Source organism: Corapipo altera, unplaced genomic scaffold, assembly GCF_003945725.1.
Source record: "Corapipo altera isolate COAL_440 unplaced genomic scaffold, ASM394572v1 22b, whole genome shotgun sequence".
Classification (NCBI taxonomy): Eukaryota; Metazoa; Chordata; class Aves; order Passeriformes; family Pipridae; genus Corapipo; species Corapipo altera.
The window spans coordinates 17,068,416-17,082,526 of NW_020884876.1; the positions used below are offsets into that span (position 1 = coordinate 17,068,416).

The 14,111-nt window shown below is 36.8% G+C and overlaps 1 protein-coding gene across 1 annotated transcript in view; it reads right to left on the bottom strand.

Annotated features, from left to right (window-relative positions):
- The window catches only part of RXFP1 (relaxin family peptide receptor 1), a 45,775-nt gene extending 38,639 nt beyond the window's left edge, over nucleotides 1–7,136 (bottom strand). The window contains exon 1 of the mRNA XM_027636345.1: nucleotides 6,790–7,136. Within this exon, the coding sequence (XP_027492146.1) occupies nucleotides 6,790–6,838 (49 nt within the window). The 5' untranslated portion in view covers nucleotides 6,839–7,136. The remainder of the gene's footprint in view (nucleotides 1–6,789) is intronic.
- Nucleotides 7,137–14,111: the final 6,975 nt, after the last annotated feature.

Below are 14,111 nucleotides of genomic sequence, written 5' to 3' on the forward strand. Positions count from 1 at the left end.
AACCCCACTTCAGTTAAATCAAGAAACGATGATGTCTGCTCCTGAAACCAAGTGTTTTCTCATTGTTAACATAAGTGAGAGCATGCTCTGGGAAACATAGCTTCAGTCAGAGTATCCTGATCCATCAGGAGCATGGCACACAAGGCAGGATACCAGGCTGGGAGGAGGAAAGGTTTGCTCCAATGCATCACCTTGGTCCTGCGATACCTTTCTCTCAATCCCTGTTCATTCCACATCCGAATGGCTGACTCAGACAGAGGGCACTTCTGGACAAGATATGCAGAAGAGTGCCTAGGTAAATATAGGCAAATACAGGCCTGGTCTCATGAGGAATCATAAGAGATTCTTCTGATAACTGCATCATGATGTGGAAAGTGGACTGAGAAGAGGAAGCATCAGAACACAGCTTTTCCCAAGGCTTTAAAAGCATCGTAGTTAAATGCTTTGATAACTTCAAATCACACACAGCGAGTTGTGAGAAGACATTTATGTTCTAAAGTCAAAGTGTCAGTGTACTTTCAGTGTCTATCGTATTAAAGACAGTACCTCTTTTTTTTTTAACTGTAAGGTTCTTGCTTTATTTGACCTCTACGATTACCTGTAATTTACTCAGTGAAGGTGCATTAAAGGTTCTTAGCTCCAAATGTTTCCCTAGATAAAATGTACAGCTTGTTGCTAGACATATCCAGAGAGTAAATCTTAAAACTTCATGTCTTAGATGGAGAATTTTTGTTATGATACTTTACTTCAATAAGAGGTTTTTTGTGTTATCAGACATGACAATCTGGCCACATTTTTTTAATAGCTTGAATAAGATAATTATATCACAATAAAATATTTGTAAATTATGAGATCATATCCCACTACTTAAAGCAGTGTAAAAAATCTGTAATTTTCTCCAAAGCTGCATACCCATAAAACCAAGAAATATTTCTGAGTAAGAAACCAATCTAGTTAAATGATGTGAAAGCAGTGAAAATGTAAATGAAAGATTTAAAAATTTAAAAAAAGTAAAATAGTGATAAAACTAAAAAAAATATAGAAAGGTGTGCTGTAGAATTAATCTATATTTATTTTAAAATGTTTTTTTCTAAAACATAGTAAGAAAAAGAAAGACCTCATGTGGCATATAAATCTTAGGGTTGTAGAAAAGCCAACTATCAAATAACCATTTTTGATATGTATTTAGAAAAGCAGAAACTCTTTCTGCATGGTCCTGAAAACCCATACCAAAGACAAAGCAGCATTTATAAATGAATGTATTTTCAAACCAGTCACCAGAGGAACTTGAAAGGTATTAGCTGAGAAACACTTTGAAACCAATTTTGTTATACAACAGATTTTGAATATGAAGAAAATACCAAAATAGTTACAGATTTGCAGTGTTATTTGAATACTAGAAAATAATTAGTTTCTGAAAACCATTGCCCATAATTTCTAGGTAAGACAACATAAGAGTTAAGTCACATGTATTAACATGGAAATGAAGTCCAGAAAATGACATCAGGGAGTGTATTTTTATGGTAGATGGGTCTTCTTGAACCAAACCTCTAAAAATGCAGATCATCTTTTTTGACTGTATTACTATTAAATTCTCCAGACTAATCAAAGGATTTGATGTACAATCAGATGGCTTTTAAATTCATTAATTTAGTTCCTTTCTTCCTCATATGCACAACCTTTGGCTTTAACTATGTTATGGGCAGAACTTAAGAACTTTTTTTAGATCTCTTTTTTTTAATTGAAACTGAAAAAAATAAAAATAGAAAAAAAAATTTCTAAGTTAAAAAATACCATGACCAACCCCCTTCCAAGCACTATGCTTTTTCCCCTTACATTGAGCACAATATTAACAATCAGATCTGTGATGGGGAAAAGTCTCCTCTCCCAGGTCAAGCCAGTGCTTTTAATTTTTTTCTGCAGTGCAGAGCAGAAAGAGGCAACGGTTGCCTACTTTGACAGACCTGTGTGCCTCTTTAGGTCTCAGTTGCTGTACAGCCATTGCCATTCCTAGTGGTGTAGTGACACTTGCTTTTCCCTGGAAATAAAAATTACTTGACTGAGAATAAATATTTTGACCAAATAAAGCCTCAGGATTAATACAGAGTGCATGGGTGGAACACAATCACCTATGTTATATGGGACTGAGTGATTTAACATCCTTTCTGGATAAACTCTGCTGAGAGATTTCATGTGTGCAAGTCCTGCAGGATCAGAGAAACTACTCCTGGGCTCTTCCTCCCCACCCTCTTCCCCAGACATGAGGTCAGCTTGTCCTCCCAGGCCTGTATCTCCCCACTGGGCCACAGCTGATGGCTCCAGAGACTCATCCAAAACCCTGTTTTCCCCTCTGTCTTTCTTCCTGGTACATGTATCTTGTGTACTTGTGTACTGTCACACAAGTCAGCTGCATGCTGGTTCTCTCACGAGCGTTGAGACACAGAAGGTATTGAGCATAATATTGTGCATTGCTTCTTTGCATATACAAAGTTACTTCTTTATGTGCAACATCAGTTATTAGCAATACATGTTCAAATTGTGAATTCAAACTCAAGGTCTTTAAATGTCATACATTTCTGCAAACACACCTTCATATAACACACTAAAGTCATGTGATCTATGCTTTAATTAGTCTTCTGGTGAATTACCAACATCTTGCTGCTTTGTCTACAGTCTAACCACTTACAAGCTACAATATTAAATTCCTAATTAGTTCAGTCACGCAGCTACAATAATTAGACTTCCCATTTTTAAGTCTTCACAAATTGTTTGGAGTACAGTTTAGAATATGATATTATTGCTCAGACGGGAAGCTGAGACATTAATATATGTATGGCAAGTGTTTCTGCTAATTTTAGGTTTCTACTTTCAGAATCAGCTTCAAAGACTACTTAAAGAACAGCTTTTATAGATGTCAGTGGCAGCCATGTGGTGAACGCTACCACATCAGGATGATCAAGGTAAAACCTTTAGAAAATCTGCCATATAATTATTATCCATTTATAAGCATTTAGAGCATTGCTGTCTGAGTCAAGAGGCAGCAATAGAAATCAGTTTTCCAGAGCAGAGTTCGGTTACTTTAATCAAATGGCCATTCACATTTTATCTTAATTAATTAATTACAGCAAATGAAGATAGGGTCACAAAGCAGCATAATTCACCATAAGTTTCTGATTCATTCTTTGAATGAAGGACACAAAGCATGAGTTTTTGTGGAGCTATAGCAAGAAGAAAATGCAATATGGGTACATAGGACAAAATAAGATCATGTCTTTTGCCTCAATTCCTAAGCACTGGGTTTACAAAATTAATAATGTTCACTAACATAGGTGACATCTCAGATTTTTAAAAGAGAAAATCAGTTTTTCTCCAACATTTTATAGCAAGACACCATGCTGCATCACTAGTTTAGATCCTTTAGGTCTCCAGACCTTCAGTTTATGAAAGGGTAGAGTGTTCTGAAAGCACTAATAACCAGTCTCTGACCAGAGGCGTTACGCAGGAGAAGACATTTTGAAAAGAATCAGTAAGTCACAGGACAATCTTGAGCTTCCTTCTGGCTTTGTAACACAGTACTCACCCTACCAAGCACATTTGTATTTTCTGCTCAGTCTCATCTTTTCCTTGTCCTGGCCACTTCACTCACTTCCATCCTTTCTTGCCTAATCACTACCTACTTCCCGTTATCTTATCCCCTTCTGTCTGTATAGTGTTCTAGTTCTGATCTCACCATCCTCTGACTTCATTCTTCAAGTGCTCACTCCCCTCGCTCAGAAATCCTTTAATTAATTCACTGTTCCCTGCCGTCTCCCTCTCACACATCTCTTTCCTCAGTCTCTGCCCTCCCTGACTAATAGTCTTTCTGATTTCCATTTTCCCTTCTAAGTAGCATTAGCCTTTTCCCTCATCTCTCTGCTCCATTACCCCATCTACCCATCCCTTTGGTCCCTCTTTTATTTTCCTTATTCAGTCCTTCCGAATACATTTTCACCTTCTCTGTCTTTCAGATACAACCAGTATGACTCCCTGATCCTCTCAGCTTCCTGCGCCTCCCCACCTGGAATCAGCCATTTCAAAGTCTGATTTGATGGCTTCGAAGTCTAGGACACTTGGCACCAACAGAAAACCCTTGCTGAGATGACTGATGGCACTTTCTCTGATGAGTGTCACACTGATCTCTAGCATCCAGTAACATCTATTAGAAGAGGTTATTTTTTATTTTACTGCAACTAGGCTTGAACAGCCTCATCAGTTCTAGTGGGATGGCCTGTCAGAGGGCTGTCTTGCAGCCATAGTGATTTTGTAGAGGAATACTTCAGAAGTTCTTATTTCTTTGGGAAAAGGCATTGGTTAGTACAAGATTCCCCTAATCGTTCAACATAGGCAAAATAACAATTCCTCACATTCTGGAAAAATGAAATTATTTTGATAAAGTTTTGCTTGTCTTCTTGTTCAAGGTGTAAAAGACCCACATTGCACATAAAATTTCAGAGCAATAGGTTCAAGTCTGGTAGAGTTGCTATAAACAGTCAAGACAGGTTTTCAACTTAGGTAGACCCTGGTGCTGTTAACGGAGAGGAGAAAACATCCTTACCCAAGCAGCAGTTGCAGGATCTAACTTTCAAAACTGCAGTTTAACATTGTGTAGACTTTTACCTACCCTCTAACTGACATTAGAGTAAATTTTCCTCAGCAAATCTAGTCTTCATCCGTGATTTTCTGTAAAGATGCTAGTTGTTGTGATACACATAAAAATATAGCTAGTCAGATTAATGCCCAAGTTAAGTGAAAGAAATAACCAAACATTATTATTACATAATGGTTATTTGAGCTTGTGCAAAGGCTGAAGTAATTTCACTTTTCTGTTTAGAAATCTGGAAGGGATCTTAAAATATGTTACAAACTATGTAAACAGGAGCACTTTCCTGCACAATCATAAACTTGCACTTTTCCAAATAGTTTAGAATAGTCTCCCACATTTGACATAAAGCATTTGCTGTAAAAGATCTTGGCCTTGAAAACAGCCGTCACCCGCATGAAGCACCAAAACGACTAACAAGGTTCAGATGTTTCTAAGAAAGTTTTTCTAGGCATTTTAAAGTGAGGGTACAGGAAGGAAAAATAACATATGAGAGGGAGAACAAAGAAGAGGCTAAGGGAACTGCAGGTGCAAGCAGAAGTAGGATTGGAAAACATCAAGTAGAGGCACAGAACAGAAAGGGTTAAAATAGTAAGAGTTGTAATTGTTTTTCACAAGGAGCCTGCCAATCCCTTTGGAACTCACTTTGAATACTTTTCGATACTAAGTTTCTTCTGTTTCGCTTAATAATTGATACATGAATTGTTTGAGATTCTGTCACTTAGCCAAAGCCCAGGAAGATAAAACAGCTTTTGTCTCCAGAAAGTTAATCAAAGAAATGCTAAAGGCACAACCACGCACTACAGTTGCTGCAGTAATTACAGCCGATTAGTTTACTAAGAGAAGACATGGGGCAGCAGGCAGGGCAATGCCAGCCACGCACCCGAAGTGACCTGTTACTTTCACGAGGGGGATGAGCCACCCTGCTACTTTCACGAGGGGGATGAGCCACCCGGGCAGACGGTCATCCTTGCTGCTTATTCAGTGCTGCCAGTTCCACGACTAGATTCTGAAATTTACTTTTCTCCATGTTGTAATCAAGGCTGTTGTGCTGACAAAGAACATGGTATAGATGCTGCTTTGTTTTCAAAGAAACCTCCTACATGGAATACTATATTTTACATGGGAACTGCTTAAAGTTTTTCAAAAGATTTAACTAAGTTTTGCAGCTATAAAAATAACTGTATGTGGAGCTCTGTTTCCCAAACTCCTAGTGGGGAGCAATATGCCTTACTAATCTTAAGCAACACTGTACACACAGAAACCCCAAAAGCTTTACTTTAAAAGCAGGAGAGAGAACAAGCTGTTGTTCAATACAGAAGGTGGCAGAATTCAACCCTATACTTCTATTAGTTTAACAAAACAGTTGATATTGTAAAGAGTAGCTATTTTCATCTTCAATTAAAAACCCACTATCTTAATCTTGACATTGTGCAACAGAAAGCAATTTATAACATAATAATTACAGCTAAAGAAAATGATAACCATTAGGAGCATTCAACATGCAGATCAGTATCAGCAGCTTCACAGGCACAGCTCTAACAAGTCAAAAGCAGCACTTACAAATAAGATACTCAAATGAAATGAGAAAAACATTACTAAAATAAGCAGAATGTATGGTGTAACTCCCACCACTCTGAAGTGATTTGCATCTGAAGGGAAACTGAAATTTAGTTGTCCCCATTTTACATGCTATACTGCCTAACATGCTGAAAATTCCTATTACCTGAACAGTCTGTCCTTTGAGAACTACCAATTCTAGCAGCACTTGCACAGTATCATCTCAAACTGCTGAACTGAGTCTAAAATGTGGATTTTGTGACAACTGAGATGAATCAGTTCTATATGTACCTTCATTAAATATTTACAGCAAGTATTTACACAATGTTTAAACTGTTTCTTATTTTTTAATTTCAGCTCATAACTATTAACAGTTACTCTCAAGGCATTAAATACAAAAATATCTGATTCCGACATGCAGTTAGTAATCTCGAGGGACTGCATTACACCTTGATTCTATTGAAAAATAATTGCCACGAAACGTAAAATACACTGAGATATCATAGTTCTTTAAAAAAATCCACTGCTGAAGTTTATCAGCTATCTGCTTTGCAATGCTCAAAACAAGAAAGAATGTCAGGTACACTTACCCCTGGTACCAATAAGCAAGAACACATAGAAGCAGCAGTTAGATGTCATATCTGTCCTTCAGCAATTCAATGAATAAAGTCAGTGAATGTTGTCCCTTAAACTGTGCACCAGCCAGAGTGTTGCTTGTATGATCTGCTTCTGACAGCCTTCAGCAGTGCGTGAAGCAAGCTCCCTTCTCTCCCTGCCTTCCTCCCCTACTCTCCTTCACACCAGGTCTCTCTCTCTCTCTCCCCCTTCTCTGGCACACATGCACATGAAGATTTCCAGGATCACATTGGCTCCTCAGGCTCTGCCTTTACAGGATGGGGTCTGTTCTGCGGCAGGCAAAGTCTGTGCTGTATGCATGGACACGAGTCTGCTCCAAGGAAGGCGGCTGCTGCTGCTGCCCAAAACACAGTCAGGTCCCAAGAATTGTCACCAATAGTCCAATTTTTTCCCCCTCTTTTTTTTTTCTGAAGTTGCAATGCTGTGAGATGTCCGATAAGTACAGTTTTATTTAGTCAAATCTGTTTGAAACCAAATATTTGCTACAGTTTAGATAAAAACTAGAGGTTTTTCAACTAAGGGGAAGTGAAATTTATAAATACAGTCCCTTTGTAGCAAGCCAGTCACTCACTGAAATACAGAAAAATGCATGACGTAACTCATTTCTAAGACTAGCATGTCACTATTTTTGCACATTAAACCACTCTTTATGACTAATACTAAGGAAAACAATTTGAAAGAGCAAACAAGGGTGTTCAGAAACATATTCTCTATGAGAAAAAGTTTTTTTCACAGATTTTCTTCTTTGAATACATTAAGACCTTCCCATCCAACTCTTGATTTTACTGTCTCCAGTAGATCGTGGTATGTACCATCACATGTACAGTCACACGGTTAAAATCTTTTTTATCATGTGAAGGCTAACACTCAGCAACACAGCAAAATATATTTCAAAATGAGTTGGTGAGTAAAGATGAACTTGAGATGAGAAGCTAAATTTTATGTGGCCTCAAAGAGTTTCAGACTTTTTGATTTTTTTTTTTTTTTTTTTTTTTTACACAAAAATCTTGTTAGATTCAACTTCTTGCCAGGATGGCAATTGTGAGGGAGCCCTGGTAAACTGTCAGCAGCTATGTCAGGTGCCTGAGGAAAAGAGCCTCTCAGACTAAGGAAATATGTGCGTCCATGAACACATCCACCAAACAGTGAATTCGGAGAATGGGAAAAATCTATATTATAGTTAAAATCAAAGTCCACATTGTTGCTATGGCAAAGTTGTCTATAAAACAGATATTATGAACTGCCAGTCTCTTGATTTCTACTATAAAAGATATATTATATATATGATATATATAGATATGTCATATATATATTATATATATTATATATATATAAAAGATATATAAAAGAGTGGGATAAAACAATGTTTTAGTCTATGGAAGCCCCCAGAAGTACATTGACATCTATTGTACCAATACCAGTAATAGGCAGTGTAGATGCAAAAATGGATCAAATGGTTTAGGGATCTATAGAATGCTTCCTTACAGGGTGAGAACTAACTTTTGGGCATATCAAGTAAAAATCACACTTGCCTCAAACAACTGTTTAAAAGTTAAGCTAACTCCTAAATACTCAAGGGCTAATACCTGAGCCGAAAAGTGCTTCCAAGGTGAGAAAATACGGGAAGAAATTGAACCAAGAAAGTGAAGAATAAGCAAAATATATTTTCAAGAAAAAGTAAAATAAAAGCTTTACCACTTCAGTACAGGATGAGACAGACCTTATGTTCTAAAGAAAGGATTTTCTTTCTTGTATGCTTTCCACTGTGGCTTTCTGCTTCTGATCTAGCACAACTATGTGTAGGAACCACACGTGTGTTTGGAATAGATCATTTTTACCTGATGATATAATCGATCAAGCAAGCTGCTTCTTCAAAAAGCAGTCTGAGCCACTACAGATGTTAGGGTAAACAGGGAAAACCTCCAAATGTGGTACATACCACTCATATGTTTTCTGTAGCTCTGCCCCAGTGGGACTTGTCACTTTTCAGCCTTCCTCTTTTTCAAGGACCTTTGTTTAGCAAGGATACTCATTAAAATTAATTTTGCTATACATAAACACTCTCTCTATGGAAGATCTACTGAGACCTTCCTTCTTCTAAATTTTTTATACTTTCATAGTAACACATAAAAAAGCAGCAGCAGTTTTCAGCTTGTCCTCTCAGTATAATTACATTTAAACCAAGAAGCTAGAGTTATAAACACACTCATTGCTGAACTGTGGAATACAGAGCAGAAAAAGGAGGAGAGACTATATTTTGAACAATAGTTTTGGCTTACACTACTTGAATGCAATTTTACTTCTTTCTAGAAGAAGCTTGTCTGTGTATTAGAAAGGTAATAAATACTTCTCGCTAAAAAGTAAAAAGCTATGGTATGTTGGTGGTTTAGAGCTCTCTTTTCAAGAAAGCAATAGGCTTTATATTCTAAGTCCATACATGGAAAAGAAATAAGAATTTCATCTATGCTTCAAACAACTTTGAGAAGATATTTGACTTCATTAGGTTGGTCAGTATTTTCTTATATTTCTACTTACAGAAATTTTAAAATTGATGTTCAGTCTGAAGTGTATCTGAGCTATAACAACTTAGTTGTTAGATCTGTGGGGGACACCCCCCCCCAAACATTCAAAAAACATCGTGCCACCACACCACAATCTAACAGAATACATTAAACTCCAGTAATTTCACTAAATTCCAGTAATTGTTATTATGCTATTGAGAAGAGTCATCTCATGTTTCTATTACAAAGTGTTTGAAATCAAATTGAGTGATCAGGGCTTAGAATTAAATAGCTGTAATTATGAGGCACTTTCAAATAAGTTGCTATTAAAGTTCTAGCACCTTTTAGTTTTTTTCTGTTGTTCACATCTGGTGCTACTTAGAAGGAAATTCATAGAAGTAAACAAACCATAGTTGCATGCATTGCCATGGTGAGTGTCAATATTAAAAACAAATATACACTAAGCTGTAAATCTGCTACTGTAGAAAAAAATTAGAATTCCTTTTCAGCTTGAAGAAAAAGGTTTATTGATTCACAGGCTGCAGCTACTCCCTTGGAGATTAACAAATATTGTTAAGGGTTGAACTCAATGATCCTTGTGAGTCCCTTCCAACTCAGAATGTTCTGTGATTTACCTCTGTACATCAAACTCTGACTCAACACTCAGTGTTATAACTGATAAGCTTCAAATAGACGAAGGAAAAAAGTTTTACTCTATACGGGGCAAATAGGTGCGTACAAACTCCGCCTGTTACCATGTTTTTTTCAAGTACTGAGTAGTCTGGATCTCAGATATACTTCTGCTCTTTCCTGTTGTGGCAATTTTCCTTGGTTTAATTAAGAATAATTTCAAGCATGCTTTATGTCATGCATCAAAATAAAGACCCACAAGACAATAGGTATTTCAATGCTGATTTTATACCTAAGAATTGCTTATTAAGCAAAACAAATTTTCAGTTGAAAATACTGACTAGATTGCCAGCTGTTTTGCTGTTCTAGTGAAATATAAGATATGCAGGATGAAGCACTGAAAATAAAACTTGGCCCATGTTGCCACCTGCAGTCATGAAGATTATATATTTTATATTTAGAAATGATAACTCAAGAAGTGAACCACTTGTTTTCTCATCCTTTTGATGACCAAACTCCAGGTTTTGTATTATAACCATGTGAATAATTATTGTGCAAATGAACATATTTGGCTTAATTACATTTAATTTACAATGCTCTCAAAGCTCTGTCAGTACGCTTTGCAGACAGTGCAACTGAGAATAAGACAGTCATATTTTACAGGACAACTCTTACCTTTGGAAGATATATTCCTTATTTAACATCTTCATCCAGGTTCCCTGAGTCCAGAGCAAAGCAAACTAAAGGACCTTTTAAGAGAACTTCACAAATGTCTAAGCACAGAATGAAAAGATCTCATTTACAGCAGCTCTTTCCAAAGTTTAAGCTGTGCTGCAGTACCTTTATCTATCTCATATACTTGTGTCTCAAACCGTACTTTAAAAATGTGCTATCTTTTCATAAAGATTACTCTTTCCCATTTCACAGTTGCAGAGATTTAGTAGGATCTACCTCCCAAAACCTGAAGGGCCTAGGACACCCAACCTAATGGTCCAAGCAAACTCTGTCGGCATTTGCGCTGTAGGGCCTCCTGACTCCTCACTCCCCTCTCCAGACCCTTTTTATCTGCACAGCTGCAGCTGTGCTGGGATTAATTCCACTTGCATTTGGAAAAAGGGGAGAAACTTTCCTCTGTTGGAAAAACTACCTGAGCTTGATGTTCCCTTCTGAAGGGCTTTATTTACAGGAACAGTACAGATTTTTTTTTCTTACTATATATGTATATCCACCAAGAGTCTCAAAACAGAAACCAGTTCTGCCAACCTTATTTGAAGCTAAAGCAAATGTACAAAATTTGGCTCTAGTGACAGCTGCCAGCTGCAGAGTGATCATATCTCCCTTAGTAGGTTGTAGCTACAGAGGCGAACACAGAAAATGAGTTTAATTTTTCCACAGAAAAAAGGCAAACAGAGGGGGAGAGATTCATGGATGATTATTTGTCCCTTACATGTCTTTTGTGGTTTGTAGATGGGACACTAGCTTGGCTGTAGACAATGGTGTACAAGCAGCAGCATCTAGCCGACTCTGAGCTCCTTGAAATAATTTCCTTTATTGTGTAAAAGGTACTCTCTGCCACTGAGTGCTTTGGTGACCCTATCTAGCTGTCCCAGACCTGGTATGGAGGAAGGCCACAGTCAAAGCAAACTTGATCATCACATCCCTCATTGTCTCCTTTCTCCAGCTGTTTGTTCCAGCTGGATGTTTTGACTAAATCAAATAAAATCTCACTAGTGTGCCTGACTCAAAGCTGCTGTTAATGTAGAAAGTACATTTCTTTCAAAATACCAAACATATAAGCTTTGCTAATGATATATTTTCCAAATCAGCCGTTTCCAGCCTTTTAACTGATTAAAGAGTGTGACAGTGTTTCTATGACTGTACAATCAACAGGTATGATGTTAATGGCTTTGGTAAGTTATTTTATTATTTGGGAATGTCATAGGAACTGTACACAACATCCTGCTTTTTCAGTGTGACTCTTTTTCCAAGTTATCCCTTTCTGTCATATATTAATAATATTTAATAATTGCAACTTTTGTTTTACATCACCTAAGCTTCCCGAAGAAAAGAGACACCTAGACATTAATAGCTGAATACACAATAATGGCGGTGTGAAGTTCACAGAAAGTTGACTAGCAATTTATTAACATATTTGAACATGAAACAGTACCAAACATATGAACATTGGCAATTAAGTCATACTTTGATAGAATGCACTCCAAAAAGATGCAGTTAATAAAATTTTGAGGATGGAAGGCGTTTTAGGAAAAGAACAACCAATTAGACATGTAGGACAAACACATGTTAAAGTGAATATAAAAAAAAGAATAAAAAGAACATCCCTCAAAATTCATAAGAAGTGAGAAGGAAGAGGAGGAGAGTTACAGTATGAGGAAGCATGGCTTCTTAAAGGGCAAACATATAACATAAGAAGACACCGTCAAAAATGGAAATCACCAAAATGAAGAATGCATTAGAGACATTATTTGTAGGACTATCCATATTCACACTTTGCCAATGGGCTTCTACAAAGAAAATAACTTCTGTAAAATTAACCACATTTTGTGAAGTAGGTAAGGTTTCCGATCCAGTGGCTTTCATGTAATGCCTTAATTGACAAATCCAATTTTGTATTTCTGCAATAGCCTACAGAAAACAGAACGGAAAGAGCAGAAGGAAGATGTGAAATTCAGAAATCCCAAGGTCATTGCTATATAATTACAATGGACCAATAACATAACATTCTCCTAATGCTAGTAAATATTCAAGATCTAAATTGGTTGGAGTTTTGAGTTCATTGTTTGGGGTGCTATTTAGATTGTTCTTTTACACAGAAACACATTTGACTCAATCAGCAAATAACATCTGTATCTAACGCTTCAGCCTTTTGGGAAGCATAAAATAAAAATTGCTTGACAGAGCTAGAAAAGGTGTTGGTTTTGAGGGCAGCTGATAGTCCATGGTGAAGGAGCTTATATTAGCAGAGGGGTTTTTTTCATTCAGGTCAGTTTTTTCTGCTTTCCTTTAATTCATGCATGAAAAAAATCAATATTTCTGTGATCAGCTTGAACCAAAAGGAGACATTTATTTCAATATTAATCATACACTTCTAAAGCACTGGGATTGATACAAGTGGAGAAAACCTTTTAAAAGTAACTATGTAAAATACATGGTTAAGCCATAGGAAGCTATGACCTACAGGTTTTTTTCTTTTTGTTTTCTGATTTTGTTTTGAAATACAGCTGAAATTTTCAGGTTTGCAAGACTGAGTAACAACTTTACATTTCAAGCAGAAAGATTTGGTATTTTTCCCAAGTGTTTGGCTGACTAACATATAAAAATCTTTTTTTGCCTTGATGGTATTTATTTCCAATTATCTTGAATATTCTAATAAGAATATTCATTAAGAATATAAAGTAAAATCTTAACGAAGAGCGAGATAACTTTAAAGAATGCATTAGACCTGTGTTTGTATGTTATTTCAGGATGATTTCTATGTTAATTTTGGAAAATATCCTTGTGGTAGGCATAATAAGACAAAAATCCTAGACAAGGGCTTGAATGGCTAGAATTTTAGTGCTCTTTTTTTGTGCTCTTTTTCTGGCTGGGTCTGGGATTATTTTTTGTTCAGGAATGTAGTTTCAGTAAAAGAAATAGTTCATTCTGTTACCCTTGGTCCCTTGTATACTCCTCTCAAATATTAGAGCATTGAATGAAATCTTTTACATCTGGCTCGAAAGCCGTAAATGCTGGGCTATGACATGAAAGATGGCAGTGCAATCAGTGCTGGTTGGTGCTGACACATGCTTTTGTTGAAGGAAACAGCAGGGGCCATCGTTATGTTTGACACAGAGTCTGACTATTTTGTTCTACAGGTGTGGTCTGAAATTAAGACTGCACAGAGTTTGGGTAGATGAATGCATAGTTTCTGGATTCTGTTGAAGTAAAACGAAACAAAACTTGCAGATGCTTAAACCTACAGGTAATAAACTGTCTCCAGTGGCCTGGAAGCAGCAGTTTAGCAACGAATTTTGCTTGTATAGATGCTATGTGATTTCAAAAAGCTGATGCCCCTTTTATCTTCAGCCTTTATTGCTTGCTTAAAAGATGTGGTACATATCTGCAGGTTTTCATCTCACACAATT